This window comes from Ascaphus truei, chromosome 3 (genome assembly GCF_040206685.1).
Source record: "Ascaphus truei isolate aAscTru1 chromosome 3, aAscTru1.hap1, whole genome shotgun sequence".
NCBI classification, from domain to species: domain Eukaryota; kingdom Metazoa; phylum Chordata; class Amphibia; order Anura; family Ascaphidae; genus Ascaphus; species Ascaphus truei.
The window spans coordinates 214,152,011-214,176,475 of record NC_134485.1 but is presented as its reverse complement, the minus strand read 5'-3'; the positions used below and the strand labels follow the sequence as shown (position 1 = coordinate 214,176,475).

The window sequence follows — 24,465 nt, the reverse complement described above, 5'->3', positions numbered from 1 at the left end:
CAGGCAACAAACAGAGGTAGGAGTGCAGAATCAAAGCCCGAAGAATCCTTAGCTGAGGAAGCTGAAAAGATAGGGCGTTCTCTGGAAATGGAGGTGGAAGTGCAACTCAATCCCAAAGAAGCTGAACTAGCAACTCCGTTGAGTGGAGGAAGTTCAGAAAGACTGCTTCAAGGGCGGAAAACTCAAAGGGCAAGTCCTAACTGCTCTACAACTGTCACCATACAGTTTATCTACAAAAAGAGGAGCGCCCGATGCAAGGGAAATCTCATGACCTTGCATTCAGAAAGAAGACAATACTTGGGAAAAGTCCTCCTCGAGCGACTGAGGAGTGCTGAGCTTAAGTACCTTTGGGAGGAGACACAAATAAACTGGAGAAAGGGCTCCAATCCCAGCGGGACAGAGGGTTCTCTTCCTCCATCCACTCTCATTCAAGTCACAGAAAGATCTCGAATGAGAGTGGAAGGATGGGCTTTGGCCGTGGTAAGCCCGAGCTTCCCACAAACAGGGGAGGTATTTAACAGGGAACTTATCCCTATTCAGAATATGCCACTAATCCAGCAGTGTGTTGGTTAATTGAATCCAGCAGTTAACCAACTTCACATGGCTGATTAGAGGTTTGTTAGAAAAAGCCTGTTCCCAGAAACAGGAGGGAGATTTTCCTCAGTACACAAGGGTGCTGAAAAGGGGAAAGAGGTCTTGAGCAGAAAGGCTCTGCTGAGATCAAGACACCCAAAGACCTATATTCCTGGACACAGGGGACCCAGGAACCTACCAGAGACTGACATGAAGGGCCACCTGCTTTAAGGTATCTCTTGAGACTTTGGGGGATAGGGTGGCAATGGGATTATCCCTCCAGCCCTGGAGAAAGGGACTGGGGAAGTAAGTTAGCCCTTAAACAGGGATAGGCGTTTGTTGTTTTCATATGTTTTGCTGTATTAAAGGGATAGGCGCAATAAAGTCTTATTTTAATTTCACCTTATAAATGGTCTCCATTGCTTACCTCTGCACACATCTCTTACATATGGTGCCAGAAGTTGGGATGAGAGGTGGCCCTTGAAGTTCAATGGGGCCCCGGAGACTGCCTGTGAATTTTTTTGTACTTTTGCCTGCATAGTTCCTACAAACAGCCTGAGCAACAAAGCAAAGAATCACATGCAGCCGAGACCAGAATTAAAGGGATACACATCCAGACAGGAAATCTACACTGCACTGAAGAAAGCCACAAAAACCACAGATGGACTCTTTTCCCCAATCCCAAGAGGAGAGAGAGAGAGAGAGAGAGAGAGAGAGAGAGAGAGAGAGAGAGAGAGAGAGAGAGAGACTGCTGATGCAGGTAAACCTTACTTGCCTGTTTTCATATGTTTTGCTGTATTAAAGGGATATGAGCATGGGAAGGTTCCTGAGTTACCAAAGATTGAAAAATAAATATGAAATCCCAGAACTAAACACGTTCAAATATCTCCAGATTCGACATTTCGCACAAAAAATATCCCCAACATTAGAATTTCCCCTTCCCACCAGTTTTGAAAGGTTGTGTAGAAACACCACCCATCAAAAAGGTCTTATAACAAAAATATATGTTGAAATGGAGATGTCAGCAGACCCTCCCACCCATGATTATATGCTTAAATGGGCAGCCGAATTGAATATGGTTATAGACAGAGAGGACTGGGAAGGTATATGGGAATAAGCCTCAGGAACTTCTATATGTACCACAACAAAGGAAAATATTTATAAAATCTTGTTCCACTGGCATCTTACCCCAGTCAGATTAAGGAAAATCTATCCTCTGGCCTCCGATCTATGTTGGAGAGGCTGCGGATAAAAGGGAGACATAGCCCACATTTGGTGGTCATGCCCAGAGATTCAGAAATATTGGCTAATCATATGTAGCCCTGTGTAATTTTGGAGTTACATGCAGCTCTCCTCCTGTGCAGTAAACCCTGTTAAGAGGGCAGGTTTGCCAGGAGTAATCATGAGGTTTTGCCCTCACCCCCTGTGAGGTGTAATATGTAGCAAAGGAAGTGACAGCGTGCTCTGTGTCCACTTACAGTGACATAGGGGTGGTGCCTCCTGGAGCTATAGAATACGCATCACTTCCTAAAGTTAGTGTCTCTGTCTGCAGTGTTCTCTGCAGTCAGGTTGAGTCTGTCAAGTGTTGCAGAGTGTGACAAGCTGACCCCACACTGTGCCAGGGCTCTGGCACAGATTGTGGCCCTCCCATAGGGGAGAGGATACAGACTATTCCCTTTCTCTATTAGAGAGTCAGGAACTTCCTTGAGGTGGGCAACTTTGAACATGTGCGGCTAAGTACCGGACGCTATGATGGGCAGTCTGCCATGCAGGATGTTAATAAAGAGTGCCTTGATTAAAAGAACCTTCTCGCCTGAGCCTGGAGTCATTCAGGGAGAAGCTGCACCCAGGGGTTATCTTCCAGAGACTCATCCCTGCTGTCATGGGGACCTGGAAGAGATGGAGGCGCTGTACCAACTGTGAGTACGAACTCAGCACTACCTCACAAGCCAGTCCTGGTGAATTCCCAAATACCATCAAGCGGGAGACTCAGGAGTCCTGTCAGCCAGCAGGTGCACCACATGACATGTAAGTGGGGGCAGTTTCCTCACGTAGGGGTCAGTATGAGAGGGGCCAGGGAAACACCTTTACACATACAAACTATAATAAAAGAGGTCACAGACCTTACAATACCTATTGATCCACTGACCTACTTGCTGGCCAGGCCGATGGAGAATATTGACCGTCCAGTAAGAAAATTAATCTCCTTCATTCTTACAGCAGCTAGATGCGCAGTGGCCTGCCTCATGGGAGAAAGTACCCCCCCCCCCCCGCCCCCAAGCAAACAGTTAACAAAAGGATACAAGAAGTAATGTTGATGGAAAAACTGTCAGCATTTCTGAAAAGAACCACGACGAACTTTTATAAAATCTGGGAACCATGGTTGATCCATCCAACTAGGTAAAAAAAACCCTATATAAAAGAAAGACAATATAGGTATCCGAGAATAGAGAGGCGTGGCTGGCGGACAGGATGAGAGGGTGAGTGTCACCCCCCCCCCACATTTCCCTCCTTCCCCCCTTTTCTTTTTCTCTCTATCTCTCTATCCTGCCTCCCCTCTTCGATCCATTCAGAGGATCAGAGGTCTGACGAGGCTTCCCAATGAAACAATGAAAAACTCTGTATTAGGTTAAGAAATAACTGTATGTTTGTTCAATTTATCAATGTCTAATAAAAAAAATTGAAAAAAAAAAAAAGGGATAGGCGCAATAAAGCCTTATTTTAATTTCATCTTTTAAACGGTCTCCATTGCTTACCTCTGCACACATCTCTTACAAGGAGCAAACATACAGGTGTGCAGGAGCTCCCCAGGCACAACTTCTCACTCAGGGAGTTGCTTTTAGCTCTGTGCAACTCCCCGAGTGAGAAGCTGTGCCTGGGGAGCTCCTGCACACCTGTTTGTGTGCATTGGCCGGAGAACAGGCAAGGACAGCAAAACAGAGTGCTGCTGACAAATCTAAGCATTACCGGTGAGGAGGGGAGACACAGCTGAATGCGGTGAGCTGCCACCCACGGAGAGGGAGGCCATCAGATACACAGTACTCACGCTTTCCTGGGAAGTGGTGCGGAGCGTAAGGCAGAGGTTTGTGTGGTTTATTGTGGGGTTGGAGGACGACTTGGCACTGATTCGGGGCGCTGCTGTGTCCAATTAACTGGCACATTATATCAGAAGGTGTATGCCAGCAGCGTGAAGGTCCCCTTTCCCAATTGACTCTGAGACATTAAGAAACATTGGTCCCGATATAAGACTCTGAATGTCCCAAAAAGCTCAAGAATATTGAACTCCTCATGTGCAGTGATAAAGACATTGTGGGTTTATTCAAACTGTATGTTCCTTCTCTTGATCCTTTTCACAGTGAGTCTATTGTATACAGGCATACCCCGGTTTAAGGACACTCACTTTAAGTACACTCGCGAGTAAGGACATATCACCCAATAGGCAAACGGCAGCTCACGCATGCACCTGTCAGCACGTCCTGAAGAGCAATACCAGCTCCCTACCTGTACCGAAGCTGTGCGCAAGCGGGGAGACTATAGAGCCTGTTACAAATGCGTTATTTACATCAGTTATGCACGTATATGACGATTGCAGTACAGTACATGCATCGATAAGTGGGAAAAAGGTAGTGCTTCACTTTAAGTACATTTTCGCTTTACATACATGCTCTGGTCCCATTGCATACGTTAATGCGGGGTATGCCTTTATGCAACAAAGTTTCTTCTCTGCTGGTATATCTACTATATATTTGTGAAAGCGTCGTATGTGGCTATGTCTGTATGTGTCTCCCTGTGTCCGTCCCTGTGTCCCTAGCGGCAATCCCATTGGACCTTGGCCAGGCCAATGAGATTGCTTCCTTGGCCCGCCCGCCCCCGCACACCTCTCATTGGCCTGAGGCGGAGTGACGGGCCAAAGGTCACACACACACACACACACACCCTCCCCCCCGCTCTCCCGCTCTCCCCCCCGCTCACCCCCCTGCTCACCCCCCCACCCACACACACAGAGCACGCACTGTGCGGCTCTCCCCTCAAACAGGCCGCTTCCCCCCTCCCCCCCCCCACACACACAGAGCACGCACTGTGCGGCTCTCCCCTCACAGGCCGCTGCCCCCCTCCCCCCCCCACACACACAGAGCACGCACTGTGCGGCTCTCCCCTCACACAGGCTGCTCCCCGTCCCAGAAACCGCTCCTCCGGCTGTCTCCGCCTCTCCCCGCGAAAGGCGCAGCACCTCCTCACCGGAGCGATGGCCGGTACCCGGAGGAAGAGGAGGAGCGCGGCCGTGTGCAAGGTGAGGAAACGCAGGGGAATTACCGCATCCCTGACTCCCCCTGCCCTTTGCCCCCCCCTACCCTCCCTGCCCACCTGCCCCCTGCCCCCCCAGCCCTTTGCCCCCTGCCCCCCTGCCCTTTGCCCCCTGTCCCCCCTGCCCTTTGCCCCCTGTCCCCCCTGCCCCCCTTCCCCCCTGCCCTCTCTCCCCCTGCCCTTTGCCCCCTGCCCTCCCTCCCCCTGCTCTTTGCCCCCTGCCCTCCCTCCCCCTGCCCTTTGCCCCCTGCCCTCCCTCCCCCTGCCCTTTGCCCCCTGCCCTCCCTCCCCCTGCCCTTTGCCCCCTGCCTTCCCTCCCCCTGCCCTCCCTCCCCCTGCCCTTTGCCCCCTGCCCTCCCTCCCTGCCCTCCCTCCCCCTGCCCTTTGCCCCCTGCCCTCCCTCCCCCTGCCCTTTGCCCCCTGCCTTCCCTCCCCCTGCCCTTTGCCCCCTGCCCTCACTCCCCTGCCCTCCCCTGCCCTCCCTCCCCCTGCCCTTTGCCCCCTGCCCTCCCTCCCCCTGCCCTTTGCCCCCTGCCCTCCCTCCCCCTGCCCTTTGCCCCCTGCCCCCCCGCCCCTCCCTGCCCTTTGGCCCCCCCCACCCCTCCCTGCCCTTTGGCCCCCCCGCGCCTCCCTACCCTTTGCCCCCCCCCGCCCTTCCCTGCCCTTTGGCCCCCCCCGCCCCTCCCTGCCCTTTGGCCCCCCCCGCCCCTCCCTGCCCTTTGGCCCCCCCTGCCCCTCCCTGCCCTTTGTCCCCCCTCCGCCCCTCCCTGCCCTTTGGCCCCGCCCCTCCCTGCCCTTTGCCCCGCCCCCCCTCCCTGCCCTTTGCCCCCCCCCACCCTCCCTGCCCTTTGCCCCCCCCCACCCCTCCCTGCCCTTTGCCCCCCCACCCCTCCCTGCCCTTTGCCCCCCCCACCCCTCCCTGCCCTTTGCCCCCCACGCCCCTCCCTTCCCTTTGCCCCCCCCGCCCCTCCCTGCCCTTTGCCCCCCCCGCCCCTCCCTGCCCTTTGCTCCTCCCTGCCCTTTGCCCCTCCCTGCCCTTTGCCCTTCCCTGCCCTTTGCCCCTCCCTGCCCTTTGCCCCTCCCTGCCCTTTGCCCCCCCCTGCCCTTTGTCCCTCCTGCCCTTTGCCTCCCCCCTGCCCTTTGCCCCTCCCTGCCCTTTGCCCCTCCCTGCCCTTTGCCCCACCCTGCCCTTTGCCCCACCCCTCCCTTTGCCCCACCCCTCCCTGCCCTTTGCCCTTCCCTGCCCTTTGCCCCTCCCTGCCCTTTGCCCTGCCCCTCCCCTCCCTGCCCTTTGCCCCTCCCCTCCCTGCCCTTTGCCCCTCCCCTCCCTGCCCTTTGCACCTCCCTGCCCTTTGCCCCTCCCTGCCCTTTGCCCCGCCCTCCCTGCCCTTTGCCCCTCCCTGCCCTTGCCCCTCCCTGCCCTTTGCCCTGCCCCTCCCTGCCCTTTGCCCCGCCCCTCCCTGCCCTTTGCCCCTCCCTGCCCTTTGCCCCGCCCCTCCCTCCCTCCCTCCCCTCCCTCCCCTCCCTGCCCCTCCCTGCTTTTTGACCCTCCCTGCCCTTTGCCTCTCCCTGCCCTTTGCCCCTCCCTGCCCTTTGCCTCTCCCTGCCCTTTGCCCCGCCCCTCCCCTCCCCTCCCTGCCCTTTGCCCCACCCCTCCCTGCCCTTTGCCTCACCCCTCCCTGCCCTTTGCCCCTCCCTGCCCTATGCCCCGCCCCTCCCTGCCCTTTGCCCCACCCCTCCCTGCCCTTTGCCCCACCCCTCCCTGCCCTTTGCCTCACCCCTCCTTGCCCTTTGCCCCACCCCTCCCTGCCCTTTGCCTCACCCCTCCTTGCCCTTTGCCCCTCCCTGCCCTATGCCCCGCCCCTCCCTGCCCTTTGCCCCACCCCTCCCTGCCTTTTGCCCCACCCCTCCCTGCCCTTTGCCTCACCCCTCCTTGCCCTTTGCCCCACCCCTCCCTGCCCTTTGCCTCACCCCTCCTTGCCCTTTGCCCCTCCCTGCCCTTTGCTCCGCCTCTCCTCTCCCTGCCCTTTGCCCCTCCCTGCCCTTTGCCCCTCCCTGCCCTTTGCCCCGCCCCTCCCCTTTGCCCCGCCCCTCCCTGCCCTTTGCCCCTCCCGGCCCTTTGCCCCGCCCCTCCCTGCCCTTTGCCCCTCCCCTCCCTGCCCTTTGCCCCGCCCCTCCCTGACCTTTGCCCCTCCGTGACCTTTGCCCCGCCCCTCCCTCCCCTCCCTGCCCAACCCGCCCCTCCCTGCAACCCCCCCCTGCCCCCACCCCCCCGCCCCTCCCTGCCCTTTGCCCCCCCGCCCCTCCCTGCCCTTTGCCCCCCTCCGCCCCTCCATGCCCTTTGCCCCCCCGCCCCTCCCTGCCCTTTGCCCTCTGCCCTTTGCCCCCCTGCCCTTTGCCCTCCCCACCCTTCTACGCCCCTTGGCCCCCCCGCCCTTCGACGCCCCTCCCCCCCCCGCCCTTCCACTCCATGCCCCCTGCCCTTCCATGCCCGGGCAACACCGGGTATATCAGCTAGTTATTTATATAATACTGGTGTTATCCCTGTTTTAATATTAGGGATTATCATAAGTATCCAATCTTTCTTTAAATTAAACAGTCATATACCCTTATTTCTTTAAATATTATATTTCTACATTGCACCGGATGCTTTTTAAATCATTGATATTGTGTTTTTTGTGTTAAAACCAGCATTGGGGCTGCAAAGTTTAGGAATCTTATCTTTATCACTATGTTTTTGCGCACCTGATATTTAAACGTGTATATATATATATGTAGCCAGAGTCCCTCCGGCCCCCCTGTCTGCAGGTTTCTTTCCCCCTTGTGTGCGTGCTGCTGCGGGGGCGAGCGCGTTCCCGGGGGCTCCCGGTGGCAGCTGCGGCAGGACGCCGCTATCTTTAATGTGTTCGCGCATGTGCGGAGGCTTGCGCGTAAGCAGAGCAGTCGCGGCGGCCATGTTAAAGTTGGCGCGGGAGTTCGCACCTGTGCCATGCAATGCACAGAGGTTGGCAAGCATAGAGGTGGCCATTACATGTGTGCAAGGCTCTTGGAAGTTGCGCATGCTCAGTTAAGAGTAGCGGCAGCCATTACAGCTTCAGACATGCGCAGTAAAGATCACGCACGCGGTCCCCATAGAGGTCCTAAGTGGACTACAATTCCCAACAGCCTCTGGGGACTGCCCTTTCACCCACATCACGTGCAGCCAGCCAGTGGGAGTGGATACAATGTTGCAGAGACCACGCTAGTCAGTTGGAGCTGGGAGCAGGAAGGGGGAGGAAGTGTGTTGGGAGCAGGAAGGGGGAGGAAGTGTGTAAGGAGCAAGTGGCTTCTTACACTAGGCCAGGTTACCCCCAGGCCCCAGGTAGGTCCCACTCCCCACAAGGTTAGTGGGTAAATTCATAGGGAAGGCCCCTTAGGTAAGGGACCCTGCCCTTAGGTGAGTGTAAGTCTTGTCAGTGACACAGCTGCAGTGCTGTGTGCTCTGACAAGAAGAGACAGTGTGGCTTTGAGTGCAGCCACAGTAGTTAGCTTTGTTTGTGTCAGTGAAAGGCCCCTCATAGGAAGAAGGGGGGTTGCTTTCCAAGTTATACAGTGTGTGTAATATCACCAGTGCCAGTTGCACGTGGTGAGCTGCCAGAGTCTGGGATTAGACAGAATCTACAGCAAGTGATCTTCTGCATGCAGGGACTAGGGTAGAGGTATACCCCAGGGCCCAGTTAGTCCCCCGAGACACTGTAGAGGAAACTGTATGGTATAGGGTCAGCCTTAAGACAGGGACTCCTTCACCATACTCAGAGAGAAAGAGGAATGCTGCATGACAGTGCCTGACTGTCAGTACAGCGTGTAGCAGAGACTGTGATAAAGGATCATTCCGGCTGGGGATCCCTCCCCTGTGGAGTCACCGAGTGCATCCATTCCTGCAGAGAGCAGCACAGCACGGCGTGGGATCACTGTGCGGTGTTGCTGAGTTCCAAGGATTTTCCTGATCAGGACTGATCAGGGAGGTATTATAATAAGTGCACCACCGGGCCTGTTAGGACCAGTATGTCAGGCCAGAATGTGCACTCATGTTAAGCTTCCATTTTGTCTGGTCATAACTAGTTAAGATTCTGTAGTCAGCTTTTTGCTGAAATATAATTCATAAATGCACTCAGTTTCTCTGCTAAATTGCATTTCATTCTTCCTGGCCAGGATATCACTAGATACTTTTGTAAGGTCAATTTCCTGGTGTTTTAGTAGAATATAATAGAATGGTTTTCTGCGAGAAGCAAGGTAGAGAAATAAAGTTGCTAAGACTCAAGGTCTCTTTTGATAACAGACAATGAATAAGCTATGTATTCAGAACATTGCTTGTATTGAAAAGGGACACGTCTCAAAAGTCACGCCACTAATATGTCCTGCCCCTAAATCACGCCTCTAATCAAAGCTACGCCCAAGACACACCTAGTATACGCCCAGGACACGCCTATGTTACGCCTCTAACTAATATCTTTTTTTATTCTGTATAAAAACCATTACCCTATGAGTAATAAATTGAGACAAAGGATTTGAAACCTGGCGTGCGTTACGTTTCATTTTGTTCGTCTCCCAGGCCTGATAAGGTTCATCAAAGATCGAAGATAACAGTTGCAGGGCGTGAAGCTTCCTGGGAAGTCTGCTGCAAACAGGTGCAGATAGTGTGTCCGGTCACAAGGCTTCAGTTTTCTTTGCAGAGAATAGGTTCCTTTTTGTTCTGAAGCCAGGGGAAGGAAATAACGGATTTTCCTTCAGTTTGGCTTCAGTTTTGCTCTGCAGAGAATAGGTTCCTTTTGGTTCTGAAGCCAGGGGAGGAAATAACGGATTTTCCTTTCAGTTTTGGTGTCAGAAGTGGGATATTCACGAAGGTGGTGAGTATATATGTAAATTTTTATATATGATGCTTCACCCCCTCTGGGAATTTAATAGACCTAAATTGTGACTGAAGAATTGGGATAGGCCCTTTTAAACAGAATTTTTGGTAAGAGTCCAGTAAATTCTGTGCACGACTGGACTGTTGTCTCTGATCTAGCTGAACGACCATTGTATATTGTGTAAGTATAAATATTGCAATTATTTGTCATAATTTAGCTGTTTTTCTTTAAGCTACTAATGGGTGCTTGCATGAGTAAGAATGACTCTGGACGGAAGCCTAGGAATGTACAATTTTTAAATGCGAGTGTAAATCTGGTCTGATTCCTGAGGAATTTGTTGCTCAGACAGCTAGTCATTACCCGTTTTGTCGAATATGCAGAAGGTTGTTCTCGGCAGAATAATGGTGTCTGTTTTAATTGTGGTGGTTTTGGTCATTGGCAGAGAGTGTGCCACTATCAGTGAGAAGCAGGGAAGTGCTGCTTTGCCCGTGGGGGCTCAGAGTGAAAGTCTCTGTAAAAAAAAAAAAAAAAAACACCGCTACTTTATGTAGAGTTTGTTTGTAACCCTGATGAATTTTCTCCTGAATGATTTCTTGTGTGAAAGATACTGTGGTCAAGCTGATTAACATCTGTACAAAAAATATGAATATTAGTTGCTCATGATGAAATCTAAATTTTAAAAGGTTTTAAAAAAAAAGGTGTACACCGAATAAGGGAGAAATACCTCACAACGGAAGGGGAGTATATTCAGCTCAGTCCCTGGTTATAGTTTAAAAGGGTTATTCGTCCTGGCCAGACGGATACTTTTTAAACCGGACACATTTCTTTTCGTGTGTGGTATTTCTATCTTAATAAAAGGAGGGGCACAGCCTCTCTCTTACAGTTTAAAGAATGCGAAGCATTCACATTAAAATTAACTAGCTGTGCTTAAGCAGTTTAATCATGAGAACAAGGTAATGTAGAACTGTCTTCTTTTCCGTAAAGCAGTAAGATAACACATTTCAATTTTATTTCTACAGGATTAAGATGTTTTTGTTTAAAATGCTGGTAAGAGCTCATAAGCACTGTTTGAATTAATATATTGCATTATATATGTATATAACGCCATTAATGTACATAGCGCTTCAAAAGGAGGGTGTCCATGGTGTGAGCGGAGTGTGATAATATCTGCCTTTAGCAGCATGGAGGTCAGTTATTTTAGCGAGAATTGTCTCCGTTAAATAAGCAGTGTAGAAGCCATACAAGACAGGTAGGGTCAAGCTTGCTGTTTATTTAGTCATGGTATAACTGTTGCATGTTTGAAGATATTTTGTTTAGCTTAAAAGAGGGCATAGTTAAAACGGGATAGCAATTGTATTGATGGAAGTTTGCAGGAATATGAGATTTCTTTCAGAAGGCATTCAGGGGAATGAATGAAGGAATATTGCATGCTCTTGTTGGCATAGACTTGGTGTTTATAAGTAATTTAAAATATTCCCGTTATTTAATCTTTGAAAGACCATACAAAATGCAGTTTTAGGACAGCGTGGAAAGCTTCATATTTAACATTAAACTAACGTTAGAATCCCCTGCGTGAGGATTAATCCAGCAGTTAATATGAATTAGACAGCGAAACCCGTTATCTGTACTGTGAAATTTCTGGCTGTTTTCCCAGAAAGAAAAAAAAAAAAAAAAAAAGCGCTTTGAAAATTATTTTTTTCTTTTTAAAGTCAGAGTGTCTTTTAAAGTTAATGCTGGCCGTGTGCTCAGCACTTTGCAAAGAGTTCAAAATTATTTGTCTATTTTAAAAGGAAATCTTTTGTTCAGGATTTCAGGATTTTTTCTTATATTGTAAATGCCACAGTTGTTAAAAGACCTACTGCAGGCTTTTTCTTTTAACACAAGCAGTAAATATTTTTATAATCACAACACATACAAATCTATTTACCAGTTTAATTTTGCTATATATCAAAGCAACCTGTTTTCATAATTTTTATTTTTGTGTTTTTGTATTTTTGTTCACATATATAGATAATATATGAACAAAAGAGGGGAGATACATACATAGGTTATTGAATGTCTTTCTGAAATCCCTAGAGAGGGTCAAGAAATTGATATGTTGTAAATGATACACAATGCACAGCAGGTTCAGAATTTATTATAGCAATGTTAACTCCAAGAGCTGACAGGCCCCATGTAAATAATAATACCTTTGCAGATGTCACAGCAAAGCAGGTAGCAAGCCGTCCCTATGTTGAGGGATATATAATATCTGTCAAATTTATCATTTTGTAACCATTTATTTGTTTTTGGGTATGTCCTGGAAATAGAGTTTAAGGACAGGGGATATATTATTGCAAGTGTAATTGCATAAGTGAACAGGGTATATATTATATACAGGGCATTTCACATTTTTTTTAGCAGAATAGTTACAGTGGAGTGTTTGAAGTGAAAGCCAGGAGTGACTGTGGATGTGGGACAATAGCCATGAGTGCAGGCTGTTGGGATGCTTGACTTGTGGGGCGAGTTTTAAGGTTAGTTAGTATTAAATGACTAAAAGGTTGACACCATTTGCATCAGAAAAAATGGCAGATGGCAGTTAGGTATGAATGAGAGTAAGTGTGTATTGGGAGAAGAGAGATTGATTTGTAGTTTGAGACAGTATTTTTGTCCCCATTTTTGAAGATTGGGATAACTCTAGCAGTTTTCCAGGTCTTAGAGATATGGCCTGCAAACAGGATAGAATTGATTATGGAAGCAATTGGTTTGGCACAGGCTGAGGTACCAAGTTTTAGGAACTTGGATTATAGCAAAGTCAAGTCCATATTGGTTGCTTAATTTAAAATTTGAGGAGCGTTAATAGGGAATATCTCTGTTTAATATTGCGGATGCTAATAATAGTAGTAACCATATTAATACAAGAATTTATTTCTAGGTATAAATTCTCTCCCTATGAGACACTTATGGGATGAGTTATGACCATCAGTAGTTCAAAGTAACTAATTAAGGACCATGTTATTGGTAATAAAACAATTAATAAGTATTGCATGCAACTAATATATATTTTTGAGTCTTTCTAGGCACAGGTTAAAGCTGAAAGTGCACCTACGCATGACGGGTTAATGGTCAAGCATTTTCTACGCAAGCACGCTCTTCATCCCAGATGAAAAGGCCATTTAGATGCTACTCATCACCAGCATTGCAGTAAAAATTTCTTATCATCATGGATACACATCAAGCACGTCAAAATGGTGCCAGCCTAAGCACAAACAGCAAATAAAGACAAAGACATAGCACCTGCAAATAAGTGTTTTGATGGACACAATACTCTCTGACCACTAATCATTAAGGGAAAAAGGTCATAGGCAAAAATGTCCAGGCCTCAACACACGAACTTTGAACTTTTTATTTTTACAGGTTTTTATTATTTTTCAGTTACAATGTATGCTCCATTATGTTTGTGTACGTGGCGTCCCATAAGGATGACAAAATAGTATAAGGTATTATTTGTTTAACTTTGTTTATTTTGTTTGGATTTCTAGGTTAATAGAATCTCCCTGCAGAATGATATCCCGGTGGGAGAATGCTTTATCAGTCAAACACACAGTTATGTTAATTGTTCACACGTAGAGTTAGAAACAGAAGAGATGCACCCAATACACAAGTGCTAAAAAGTAGTCTATGGGAAGAATATGTTTCAAGGAATTTATTCCCAAATGTAGGAGTTGGGTTACTGTATGACAGGTTTACAGGGATATCCTAAATCATACAGCCACAGACATTTACTCATTTAACCAAGAATAGGTTTAGTTTAAATTAATGACCCCGCAGAATAAAATAGCTCTAGACTATATTTTAGCCTCAAAAGGAGGGGCATGTATGCGCCCTAGTTAAAGCACAATGTTGTGTATTTATCCAGGATTTAGGGACCATGGGGACTTGGTGGTTGGATTGATTTGCTTTGAGCGAAGCTAGCGAATGTTTTTGTATGTGTGTGTTTGTCCTACTCATTGCTCTCTATGTATTAAGTACAGCAAAACTCTGATCCAGAAGTGCGTTGCAACCCCCACCGACGCTATGCCTCTCTGCAGTGATGATGTCGCCAGTCCCCCAGAAGAAGAGACCAAAGAAGAAATCAACTGGGCTGATATAATGGCCGGAAAAGAAAGGAATGCAGTTATGCACAACTTGGACATCTTGGTCCATCAGGACTATGAAATGGTTAACTGTTCTGTTCCTTAAATAGACTGTCTCTTAAGGATATGGGGGACTGAGAAGACTGGATATGAGGAAGGTGGGAGGTCACAAAGGGAAGTGAGTCAACCACAAGGAAAGGATCACGTCAGCCATTGTGACCAAAGCAGCCATCTTGGTCCGTTTTGCCATTCTGAGTAAATGCAGTATGAAAGATGTGTGCAAGAAGAATGTTTGTGCAGTCGCTCTTAGCAGAAATTAACCCCCACCAATTCTCACAAATAGCTGACCCTTAGATTATGTGACATATTCTAATCTATAGAAATATTTAATGATATATATATATCTCTCTCTATTGGTTGTGTGGCATGTGGGCCACTAAGATTGTACCCTGCAATCACACTGCCCTTTGTTATCTGGGTTTCATTCTTCCCACTTTCTATGTATCTGACACGTTACCCCAAGGGAAGCTGAGAAATCAAAAAGATCTGACCAGGACCATAAGTTCAAACCGCATTGCAGCTTGGGTTTTTATACCTAGTTTAGGTGTTCTGGATCTCTATTCTAAATTAAGTGATCTTATGGTAAATATTAATGATGCTCTTAATCAGACATGTGATGCTATCATCCGTTTGACTAATGAACAAGAGCAGATCCGGACAGTATTATTACAGAATAGAATGGCTCTTGATTATCTGCTAGCCTCACAAGGAGGTGTTTGTAAACTTGTAGGACAGAAGTGCTGTGCCTATATTGAAGATGAGTCTGGCGCTATTCATGAAGATATGGATAAGTTACAGGAAATTCAGGCAAGGATGCGTAAAGAATCCTCAGGCCTTAACTTAAATTGGATGTCAGGACTCACTAGTTGGATCGGAGAATTGGGTATGAAAATTCTCTATGGTTTTATTGTAGTGATTAGTATAATCGCAGCAATTTTTGTTATTTTTCACTGTGCTAAGTGTGCAATGCTTTCATTTGTCTCAAGGAAACCTTCAGTTTCATCTCACGCCATGTATGCAACTAATAATTCATATGTGGCCATGAACAGAGTCTATGATACTATTGGTCCCCATAAGGCCATTGTCATAGAGAAGCGTACCTAGTAAGGGTACTTGTTCTTTTAGAGAACAAAAAGGAGGGATTGTTAGGACCAGTATGTCAGGCCAGAATGTGCACTCATGTTAAGCTTCCATTTTGTCTGGTCATAACTAGTTAAGATTCTGTAGTCAGCTTTTTGCTGAAATATAATTCATAAATGCACTCAGTTTCTCTGCTAAATTGCATTTCATTCTTCCTGGCCAGGATATCACTAGATACTTTTGTAAGGTCAATTTCCTGGTGTTTTAGTAGAATATAATAGAATGGTTTTCTGCGAGAAGCAAGGTAGAGAAATAAAGTTGCTAAGACTCAAGGTCTCTTTTGATAACAGACAATGAATAAGCTATGTATTCAGAACATTGCTTGTATTGAAAAGGGACACGTCTCAAAAGTCACGCCACTAATATGTCCTGCCCCTAAATCACGCCTCTAATCAAAGCTACGCCCAAGACACACCTAGTATACGCCCAGGACACGCCTATGTTACGCCTCTAACTAATATCTTTTTTTATTCTGTATAAAAACCATTACCCTATGAGTAATAAATTGAGACAAAGGATTTGAAACCTGGCGTGCGTTACGTTTCATTTTGTTCGTCTCCCAGGCCTGATAAGGTTCATCAAAGATCGAAGATAACAGTTGCAGGGCGTGAAGCTTCCTGGGAAGTCTGCTGCAAACAGGTGCAGATAGTGTGTCCGGTCACAAGGCTTCAGTTTTCTTTGCAGAGAATAGGTTCCTTTTGGTTCTGAAGCCAGGGGAAGGAAATAACGGATTTTCCTTCAGTTTGGCTTCAGTTTTGCTCTGCAGAGAATAGGTTCCTTTTGGTTCTGAAGCCAGGGGAAGGAAATAACGGATTTTCCTTCAGTTTGGCTTCAGTTTTGCTCTGCAGAGAATAGGTTCCTTTTGGTTCTGAAGCCAGGGGAGGAAATAACGGATTTTCCTTTCAGGGCCCCAACACAAGGAAGCGCTATCCCTCACACTCACACTCTCTTTATTGTTGTGGACACTCAAGGGATATGTGTCAAAGCACAGTATTATCAAAGAGACTGAGGGTGATGGGATGATGGACATGTGGGTGAGGGGATGGTATGCATTCAGGGTGATGCAATGTTATTCATATGATGTATTGATGTTATGCAAAGAGAGTTTCATTGAAGTTATCGTTCATTCTCAGTAAATACTGTTTATTCACATTGTGTGTATTTACTGTATGGTTGTTCTGGTGAGGGCACACTCCCACCACGTTGGGATCCCTCATCAGTGGAGGCGCTGCACCGAGTGTAAGTATATACCCCAGGTTCCCCGTGGTGGAAGCTCAGCCCTCCTGGTTGCCAAACAGGTGCAGCACCACACTGATAAGTAGTCAGGTACACCTACCCACCTCAATATCACTTAGGGCGGGGGAAAGAGGGCTACATATATATATATATATATATCACACTTTCCCCCACCCTATGGAACATATGGCGGCTACAGTGGTGTGGTGCATTACCTGTTACTCACAGAAGGCCTGAACCTCCGCCGCTGGGAGCCTGGGTGTACCTGATTCTTATGGTGACAGGGCCTCCACCTGCAAGGGATCCCGACTTGGCGGGATGAACCCTTAAAGGATCAATACTAATAACACACACACACAAATATATGCTAACAACCTTTACTGAACATAATAATATTGGTAAAACACAAAGAAGTATATATACTGCTCGCTAAGATTAATCTAATGTAATATGTAAATATGAATTTCGCCCACACATGCTTAGAGTGGCATTGGGTGCGAATAGAAGTATATTTCCAAAATTAGAGAAAAGGGTGTGTTACCACCCCTTCTCTAGCTAGAAGCCCATTAATAGATGCACTCCGGGGCTAGTAAAACGTAACATTTAATAAACTTATGCTAAAAAAAAGTCTACACATGAAATAAAATATTGATTAATGAATACAGGCATACCCCGCATTAACGTACGCAATGGGGCCGGAGCATGTATGTAAAGCGAAAATGTAGTTAAAGTGAAGCACTACCTTTTCTCCACTTATCGATGCATGTACTTTACTGCAATCGTCCCATACGTGCATAACTGATGTAAATAACGCATTTGTAACAGGCTCTACAGTCTCCCTGCTTGTGTACAGCTTCGGTACAGGTAGGGAGCCGGTATTGCTGTTCAGGACGTGCTGACAGGCGCATGCGTGAGCTGCCGTTTGCCTATTGGGCGATATGTACAGTACTTACTCGCGAGTGTACTTAAAGTGAGTGTACTTAAAGCGGGGTATGACTGTATGTGTGTAGTGTGAATAAAATGGGTGGGAGTGGGTCAAGTGCTGGTAAGGCTGACCCTGAGGTGTATTGCCAAATTAGATTGCTTGATACTGGGTAATGTTGTATATAAAGGAGTACTCTCAGTAGTAATAGCAATGTAACCACCTGAAGGGACCTAACTATGGGTAGGGTAACCGAACCTCGCAAGTGCTGCTACTATGGTACGCTAATTGATTACCTGCTAGTGGTGTGATAGAGTGTAATCACTGACAAAGCATACCTAATAAACCAACCATTGATTGCAGAATGCAGAATTAACCCACAAGAGAATATGAGGAACTAACTGCAACAGGTGTGGCTATACTCTGAGGACTAAGCTAGATATAAAAGCCATGGTATCCATGGCACAGCTCTAACCTCGCTGTACAGTATTACTCCTAGCTGCTAAGTGATAATGGTCTAAAATAGTGCAGGTTAAATTCAACACAATCACTGGTTAGTGGTATGTGGATTGAGCCTGTGTAGGATGACACTTACAGTATACACTCAGAGAGATATGGTATAGCAATATCTGTCAGAGAATATAAAATCCAAGTAAATAAAGTGTATAAGGTGATATTCAGTGTAGTGTGAATGTAATGACCACATCCATAGCAGTATTGGCTTAATAACAGTCTCCTCTCTGCAATGATACACTATTAATAATAGTAACCAGATTCAGAATATATGTTTACCACTAACACTATATAGATGTAGCAAAAAAGCTTTTTCGGCTCAATAGGTCATGGAATAATGTGGCAAACAAATCTGCTCAATTGGTCATAGGATAATACTGATATACTGGCAAAGTCATGTCAATATCATGAAATGTACAGGGTGCCCATATCTTAGTATCTTAGCTGTTTGATCACAAGTAAGACGCAGTGATGTCATCGGGGAGGAGGGCTAGTAGCTGTGTACCACTGGTACACAATGGATTTGAAATGAAACAATTGAGATGCAATAGAAGTGCAGACTTTCAGCTTTAATTCAAGGGGTTGAACAAAAATATCCAGATGGGTGGGGGTGTCCTCAGGGATAAATCCACAATGGTTCTGTAATAATAGAAACATAAGGACACACCAATTGCGCAGTATGTAACAGCTCAAGTCCCTATCTAGAACAATGAACAAAGAAACCCTACTTACAAGATCATATCTTGTTGGTACAGGGGAGAGAATCTGTACTTGTATCCTGTCTTCAACACGATATTTCACGGACCCCACGTGATCAAACGCAGTGATTCTTCCCTTCAGATAGCAATTACACTCGCAGGTGAAGCGGATACAGCACACCTATGCGTGAAGGGAAGGTAGACACAAATGGTGTAATACGTACTACACTAATAAAAGATATAAAAACACAAACTACCCACACTTACAATAAATGAGGGATAGTGATACAACTCACGGATGCCGTCCGCAACCTGTCTGCAGCCTGAATTTGATTTGGCAGCATTTTTAAAAGAATCTTAAAGTCTGTCTGTGTTATGTTATTATGATGTATGGTACATCAGTTTCCATTTCCGTTTTTTATATGTGTATTTTATTGTATATGTAGTTTTTCAGTTCGCATTGAGTAACATAGTCTGACCCCATCAGCTTGCCGTAATCGGATCGCTGTTATTTGATGACATTGCTAGCTGTCTGTAACACCTATACACCTCCCCTTTGTGGGATGGTTGTTCAATCAGACCGGTATTTAAACTTCGCTCCCACTAAGCTCCACCACCCCCTGAGGAAGTGACGCTGAGACACGAAACGCGTAGGGAGGAGCTTAGTGTTTTGAGCCGGTCCAGCCACCTTAGCTGCCTGGTGCTGTGAGAGCGTCCTGCACTGCTGACGTCATCGGTTTGCTAGTCGCGGGTACTGCATTCAGTGAGTCTCTCCGTTTGCTGATCAGGCTGTTGACAGGTTGCGGACGGCATCCGTGAGTTGTATCACTATCCCTCATTTATTGTAAGTGTGGGTAGTTTGTGTTTTTATATCTTTTATTAAAGTGTTGTACGTATTACACCATTTGTGTCTACCTTCCCTTCACGCATAGGTGTGCTGTATCCGCTTCACCTGCGAGTGTAATTGCTATCTGAATGGAAGAATCACTCTGTTTGATCACGTGGGGTCCGTGAAATATCGTGTTGAAGACAGGATACAAGTACAGATTCTCTCCCCTTTACCAACAAGATATGATCTTGTAAGTAGGGTTTCTTTGTTCATTGTTCTAGATAGGGACTTGAGCTGTTACATACTGCGCAATTGGTGTGTCCTTTTGTTTCTATTATTACAGAACCATTGTGGATTTATCCCTGAGGACACCCCCTCCCATCTGGAACTTTTACTACACTCATCTACCAATCCAGAGAAGTCTCATATCTCAGACTATTCATTTGGACTACGGTATCTTGGACTTTATCTTTAGCGCCGGGGACTCTTATTTTGTATTTTTATTATTGTCAACAGGTTTGGAATCATCTATTTTATGTAGTTTCTCTTGGCAGCTTTATTTTCACTATCACCTAAGTGGTTATTTCCAGTGTTCGACAAACCTATACATTTGCACGCCCCGGGCGAGTGGATTTCACATCGTGGCGAGCGCCTATTGGCCCAAGCAGCACACGTTTGGTACTAGGTGGCGAGTAGATTTTTTTGTTCGGCGAGTAGATGTTTTGGTGATTTGTCGACCATTGGTTATTTCCATGTATTCACTTTTGTATATATCACATTAGTTTTGATGTAGGTTAGCGCTTGTAGTGGGTTAATATTGTTGTTTGTTTTGAACAAAAATATTGTATGAAACGTTTTGGAATTGCAACCATTTTCATACACAGTCCCGTTATTTCAGGGGCTCAAATGTAATTGGACAAATTAACACACTCATAAATAAAATGTTCATTTTTAATACTTTGTCGAGAATCCTTTGCAGGCAATGTGTAAGGACGCCGCATCTCCTACCTCCCGCGGCGACCCGTCACAGCTCACCACTCCCGCTGCCAAGGCGCACAGCACCCGGTCCCGCATCTCCTCCCCGTCCGGCTGCACACGCATCTCCTGCAGGGCGTGTGTGCCGCCGAGGCAGACCCCCGCGCACGCCGGTGCCTGTCAGCCGCCCTCTCACCGCTGCATCACGGCTAGGATCCCATCACGGATGGCTAGGAGTAATACAGTACAGTGAGGTTAGAGCTGTGCCATTGATACCATGGCTTTTATATCTAGCTAAGTCCTCTGAGTATAGCCACACCTGTTGCAGTTAGTTCCTCATATTCTCTTGGGGTTAATTCTGCATTCTGCAATCAATGGTTGGTTTATTAGGTATGCTGTGTCAGTGATTACACTCTATCACACCACTAGCAAGTAATCAATTAGCATACCATAGTAGCAGCACTTGCGAGGTTCGGTTACCCTACCCATAGTTAGGTCCCTTCAGGTGGTTATATTTCTATTACTACCGAAAGTACTCCTTTATATACCACATTACCTGGTATCAAGCAATCTAATTTGGCAATACACCTCAGGGTCAGCCTTACCAGCACTTTACCCACTCCCACCCATTTTATTCACACTACACACATATTCATTAATCAATATTTTATTTCATGTGTAGACTTTTTTAGTATAAGTTTATTAAATGTTACGTTTTAATAGCCCCGGGGTGCATCTATTAATGGGCTTCTAGCTAGAGAAAGGGTGGTAACACACCCTTTTCTCTAATTTTGGAAATATAATAATATTGGTACCACAAGTTATATAGACCCCAACCTGATACCAATAGTGAGTGTCCCCAGAGTACATTGGGTGCCAGGCACCAATACTCCGATGTCCCTTTCCCAATGTCAAGGCCCACCCAAAGTGTTGGAGATAGCGCTATCCCGTGGAGTTGTGGTGCACTTAGTTAGGTACCTGCCCGGGGCTCCAGCACCCAGGTGATGCAGAATAACAAAGAGGATCTGTCTGATCCATCATTGTCATCCGCGATGGCGTCCGGCTCCGCGTGAGGTGAATTTCGGCGTGGATAATATCACCTTACCGTCTTTACCATGTAGCTGGTCTGGTAACCTGAACACAGGCCGCAGTCATCGCGTAGCGTCTCACCGGTGCTGTACCTGACTATATGCAGCTATTATGCATTATTACTGAACCGAGTGCAGTCTTTCTTTACCGGATGAGAGAATAGTAATGTTATATATATATATATATATATATATATATATATATATATATATATATATCGTTCCAGAGGCCCGCCGTATAGTGAAAATCGGCGGAAAGCGGATCCGGCGATTTTCAGTTCTGCGCATGCGCAAACCGGCATTTTCGCCGTTCTGTGCATATGTGACCTATGCTCTGCGCGCGCAAACTAAGGTATGCGCGTGCATACTGCGGTCTGCGCACCCGCCCGTTCTGCGCATGCGCGACTTCAGATTGAACATGGTGGTCCCCTTCTCGGTGCCGCCGTATCAGCGGATCACCGAAAAGCGGGGCCCTGATATATGTATATATATATATATATATATATATATATATATATATATATATAGTCAGATAAGGCAGTTGGCACTCCAATAGGTGCTGGTAAACCACAGGTGCACGTCCCATATAGAGAATGTAGTTATACGTTACTATTCCAAGGATTGGTAAACAAGAGACAGCACTCAATGTTTGAAAATCAAAGAGTATTAGTGATAGCAAAAATACATCCAGAAACCCAACGTTTTGGTCCTACAGAATGGGACCTTCCTCAGTATCCCCCTTAGGAAGGTCCCATTCTGTAGGACCGAAACGTTGGGTTTCTGGATGTATTTTTGCTATCACTAATACTCTTTGATTTTCAAACATTGAGTGCTGTCTCTTGTTTACCAATCCTTGGAACGGTAACGTATAACTATATATATATATATATATATATATATATATATATATATATATATAAAATATAAAACGATATATATATTGTGGCAGAACGGCCTCGCGGCGGGGTCAGTAAGATACTAGACACGTTGGGAAACGTTCAATTATAGTGGTTTATTAGCCACAACCAAAATAAAGTACGGGTGCACTGTCCCTTTAAAAAACTAAAGCTTAGTCCCGTTAGGGACACTAACTCACTTCTTGAGCCCTTACTAACAGGACAGCCAGCTAATCTGGTCATGCCCAAAACATGCTACAGAAAGGATAACCGATACGTATAAGAATAAAGTCTTATCTGTTTTGCCGCTCCAGTAGCAAACAGGAACACGGTTCCGGGGAGCAGGCTGTGTCCAGCCTCGCAGCGATCTTGATCTTTATCCTGGGTTGGGGTCCCAGCTGGTCCCAGCAGCCTAGCTCCTCACAGGACTGGGGGACCAGAGCAGCAGCAACGGCTTCCCAGCCGGGAGAGTTCTCACCACCCTGCTGTGGAAAAACAAGCTCACTGTGTGTGTGTCACTTCCTGCTTTTAAACCTGCAGTCTCTCAGGCCTCCTGCTTAATTAGGCTGCAGGTGTGCTTCTTTCTGTCTGAGGAGATTAACACTCTGTGAACTGGCTGCAGCGTCTCTCCATTCACTATTCCAGCCTACTGAGTCAGTGACTCTGTCATATATCCCTCTCCCCAGCAAAACATTGTCCTGTGGAGCGGCCCGTGCACCATTCCCGTGCACCAGCATCTTTGGCGAAAATGTCTGACGTCGGCCCTTCCCTCCCCCTTTTTTTTTTTTCTTGCCTTCCAATTTAGGCATTTTCTTTTTGGGGTAATTACCAGGCCATCTGGGCCTGAGGACTGGTACCACACTATCTCCTTGTGTTCAGAGACTCCTTCACCCTGTAGAAGAGCCTTGACCTCGTTCAGCTCATTGCATACTCTTGCCAGTGACTGTTTGGCCTTTTCCTGTGAAGACAGCAACTCCGCTTTAGTAGTGATGGGTTTTGGACCTTTTTCCATCAGCATACCTTCAGTGTTGGGTTTCACATCATTTATCTTCAGAACTTCAATTTGGGTGGGGTTCTTTTTAACCCCAAGTGCACCCCATGATGCCTCTCTTTTACAGTCGGCAGACTCGAAGGCTTGGGCCTGTCTTTCTTGTCCCCTTAACTTACTCCGTTGGGAGTGTTGCTGAACAAACTGTGAGGTCTTTCTCATCTTACAAACATGGACACTCTTTAGTCCCATTCTCGACTGTCTCTTCACAGCGGCTGCCTTCCTTGCAAGGAAACCACTATGGGTCCCATAGTACAACTGGCTTCTTACTGTGCTACTACTGTACATAGCACCTTGGTCTTTCCATCCCGTGCCTTGTGAAAAGTAGACTGTAACACTGCAACGGTATTGCAGTCACGCTTCCTGGTGCGCCTCACTTGCTTTATCTCTACCACCCTTTTTCCCATGGACTGCTTCTGTGACCCAAGGGTCTGTCTTAGGGTTGTAACCTCTTTCTCCAAATTCAGCTGAGGAATCTCCTGCTGGGCAGCATTAGAGTCCAACGTAGCATCCTGCTCAGACTTCAGAGCCTCGAGTATCTCATCCAGGTCACTCTTTTGTTTCTCTGCCATCTTGCGGCCAGCACGCTGAGACTCCAGGTCCTTCCTCAGGTCATGAAGCTGTCCTTCTGCATTTCTTTTTTCACTCAGTGCAGCTGCCAGTTCATCTTCTTTGGCGTCGGGTCGCGATTCCACATCTCCTAGCTGGTTCAGCGCAAGTCTTAAGTCTGTTTCTTTCCCTCTATTTCTGACCTGCCACTGCCAGTGCTCCTCCCAGACCTTGACCAGCTCCAGCTGCAGTCGGGCCATCTCATTGGGCGTGTGGTCCAGAAGCTTGCGGGTATCAGCCATCTCGGTTTCATAGCACAATGACAGGCAAGCCACCTGTCGGACGGTCACCTTCTCCCGCTCGGCGAGCTGTATCTTGCGCTCAGCAACCTCCGTTTGCAGCTCTTCAATTTGATCCTGCAAGTCCCCTCTCAGGGCCCTCACCTCTTCACGGTGCTTGCTCTGGGCTTGAGTCAGCTCCTCCTTCATCTTTTGGAGCTCTGCAGTTTTTTTCGCCAGTATCGCCGTTTCTTCTGTCTTCCAGGCTTCTTTCTCCTTGGCATACTGACTCATGGAGATGGAGTTGCCTCTCTGCTTCTCCAGCTCTTGCTCCAGTCTCTGGACCTTCTC

At 46.9% G+C, this 24,465-nt stretch overlaps 2 protein-coding genes across 3 annotated transcripts in view; one reads left to right on the top strand and one right to left on the bottom strand.

Annotated features, from left to right (window-relative positions):
* Positions 1–20,448, bottom strand: part of IFT57 (intraflagellar transport 57) — a 56,904-nt gene extending 36,456 nt beyond the window's left edge. Inside the window, exon 1 of the mRNA XM_075590073.1 lies at positions 20,289–20,448. Coding sequence (XP_075446188.1) covers positions 20,289–20,381 — 93 coding nt within the window. The 5' untranslated portion in view covers positions 20,382–20,448. The remainder of the gene's footprint in view (positions 1–20,288) is intronic.
* The window catches only part of HHLA2 (HHLA2 member of B7 family), an 80,594-nt gene continuing 59,647 nt past the window's right edge, over positions 3,519–24,465 (top strand). The window contains exon 1 of one of the 2 annotated variants that reach the window (XM_075590078.1): positions 3,519–3,655. The gene's annotated coding sequence lies outside the window, so the exon portion shown is untranslated. The remainder of the gene's footprint in view (positions 3,656–24,465) is intronic. The other variant, XR_012799854.1, reaches the window with a different exon arrangement.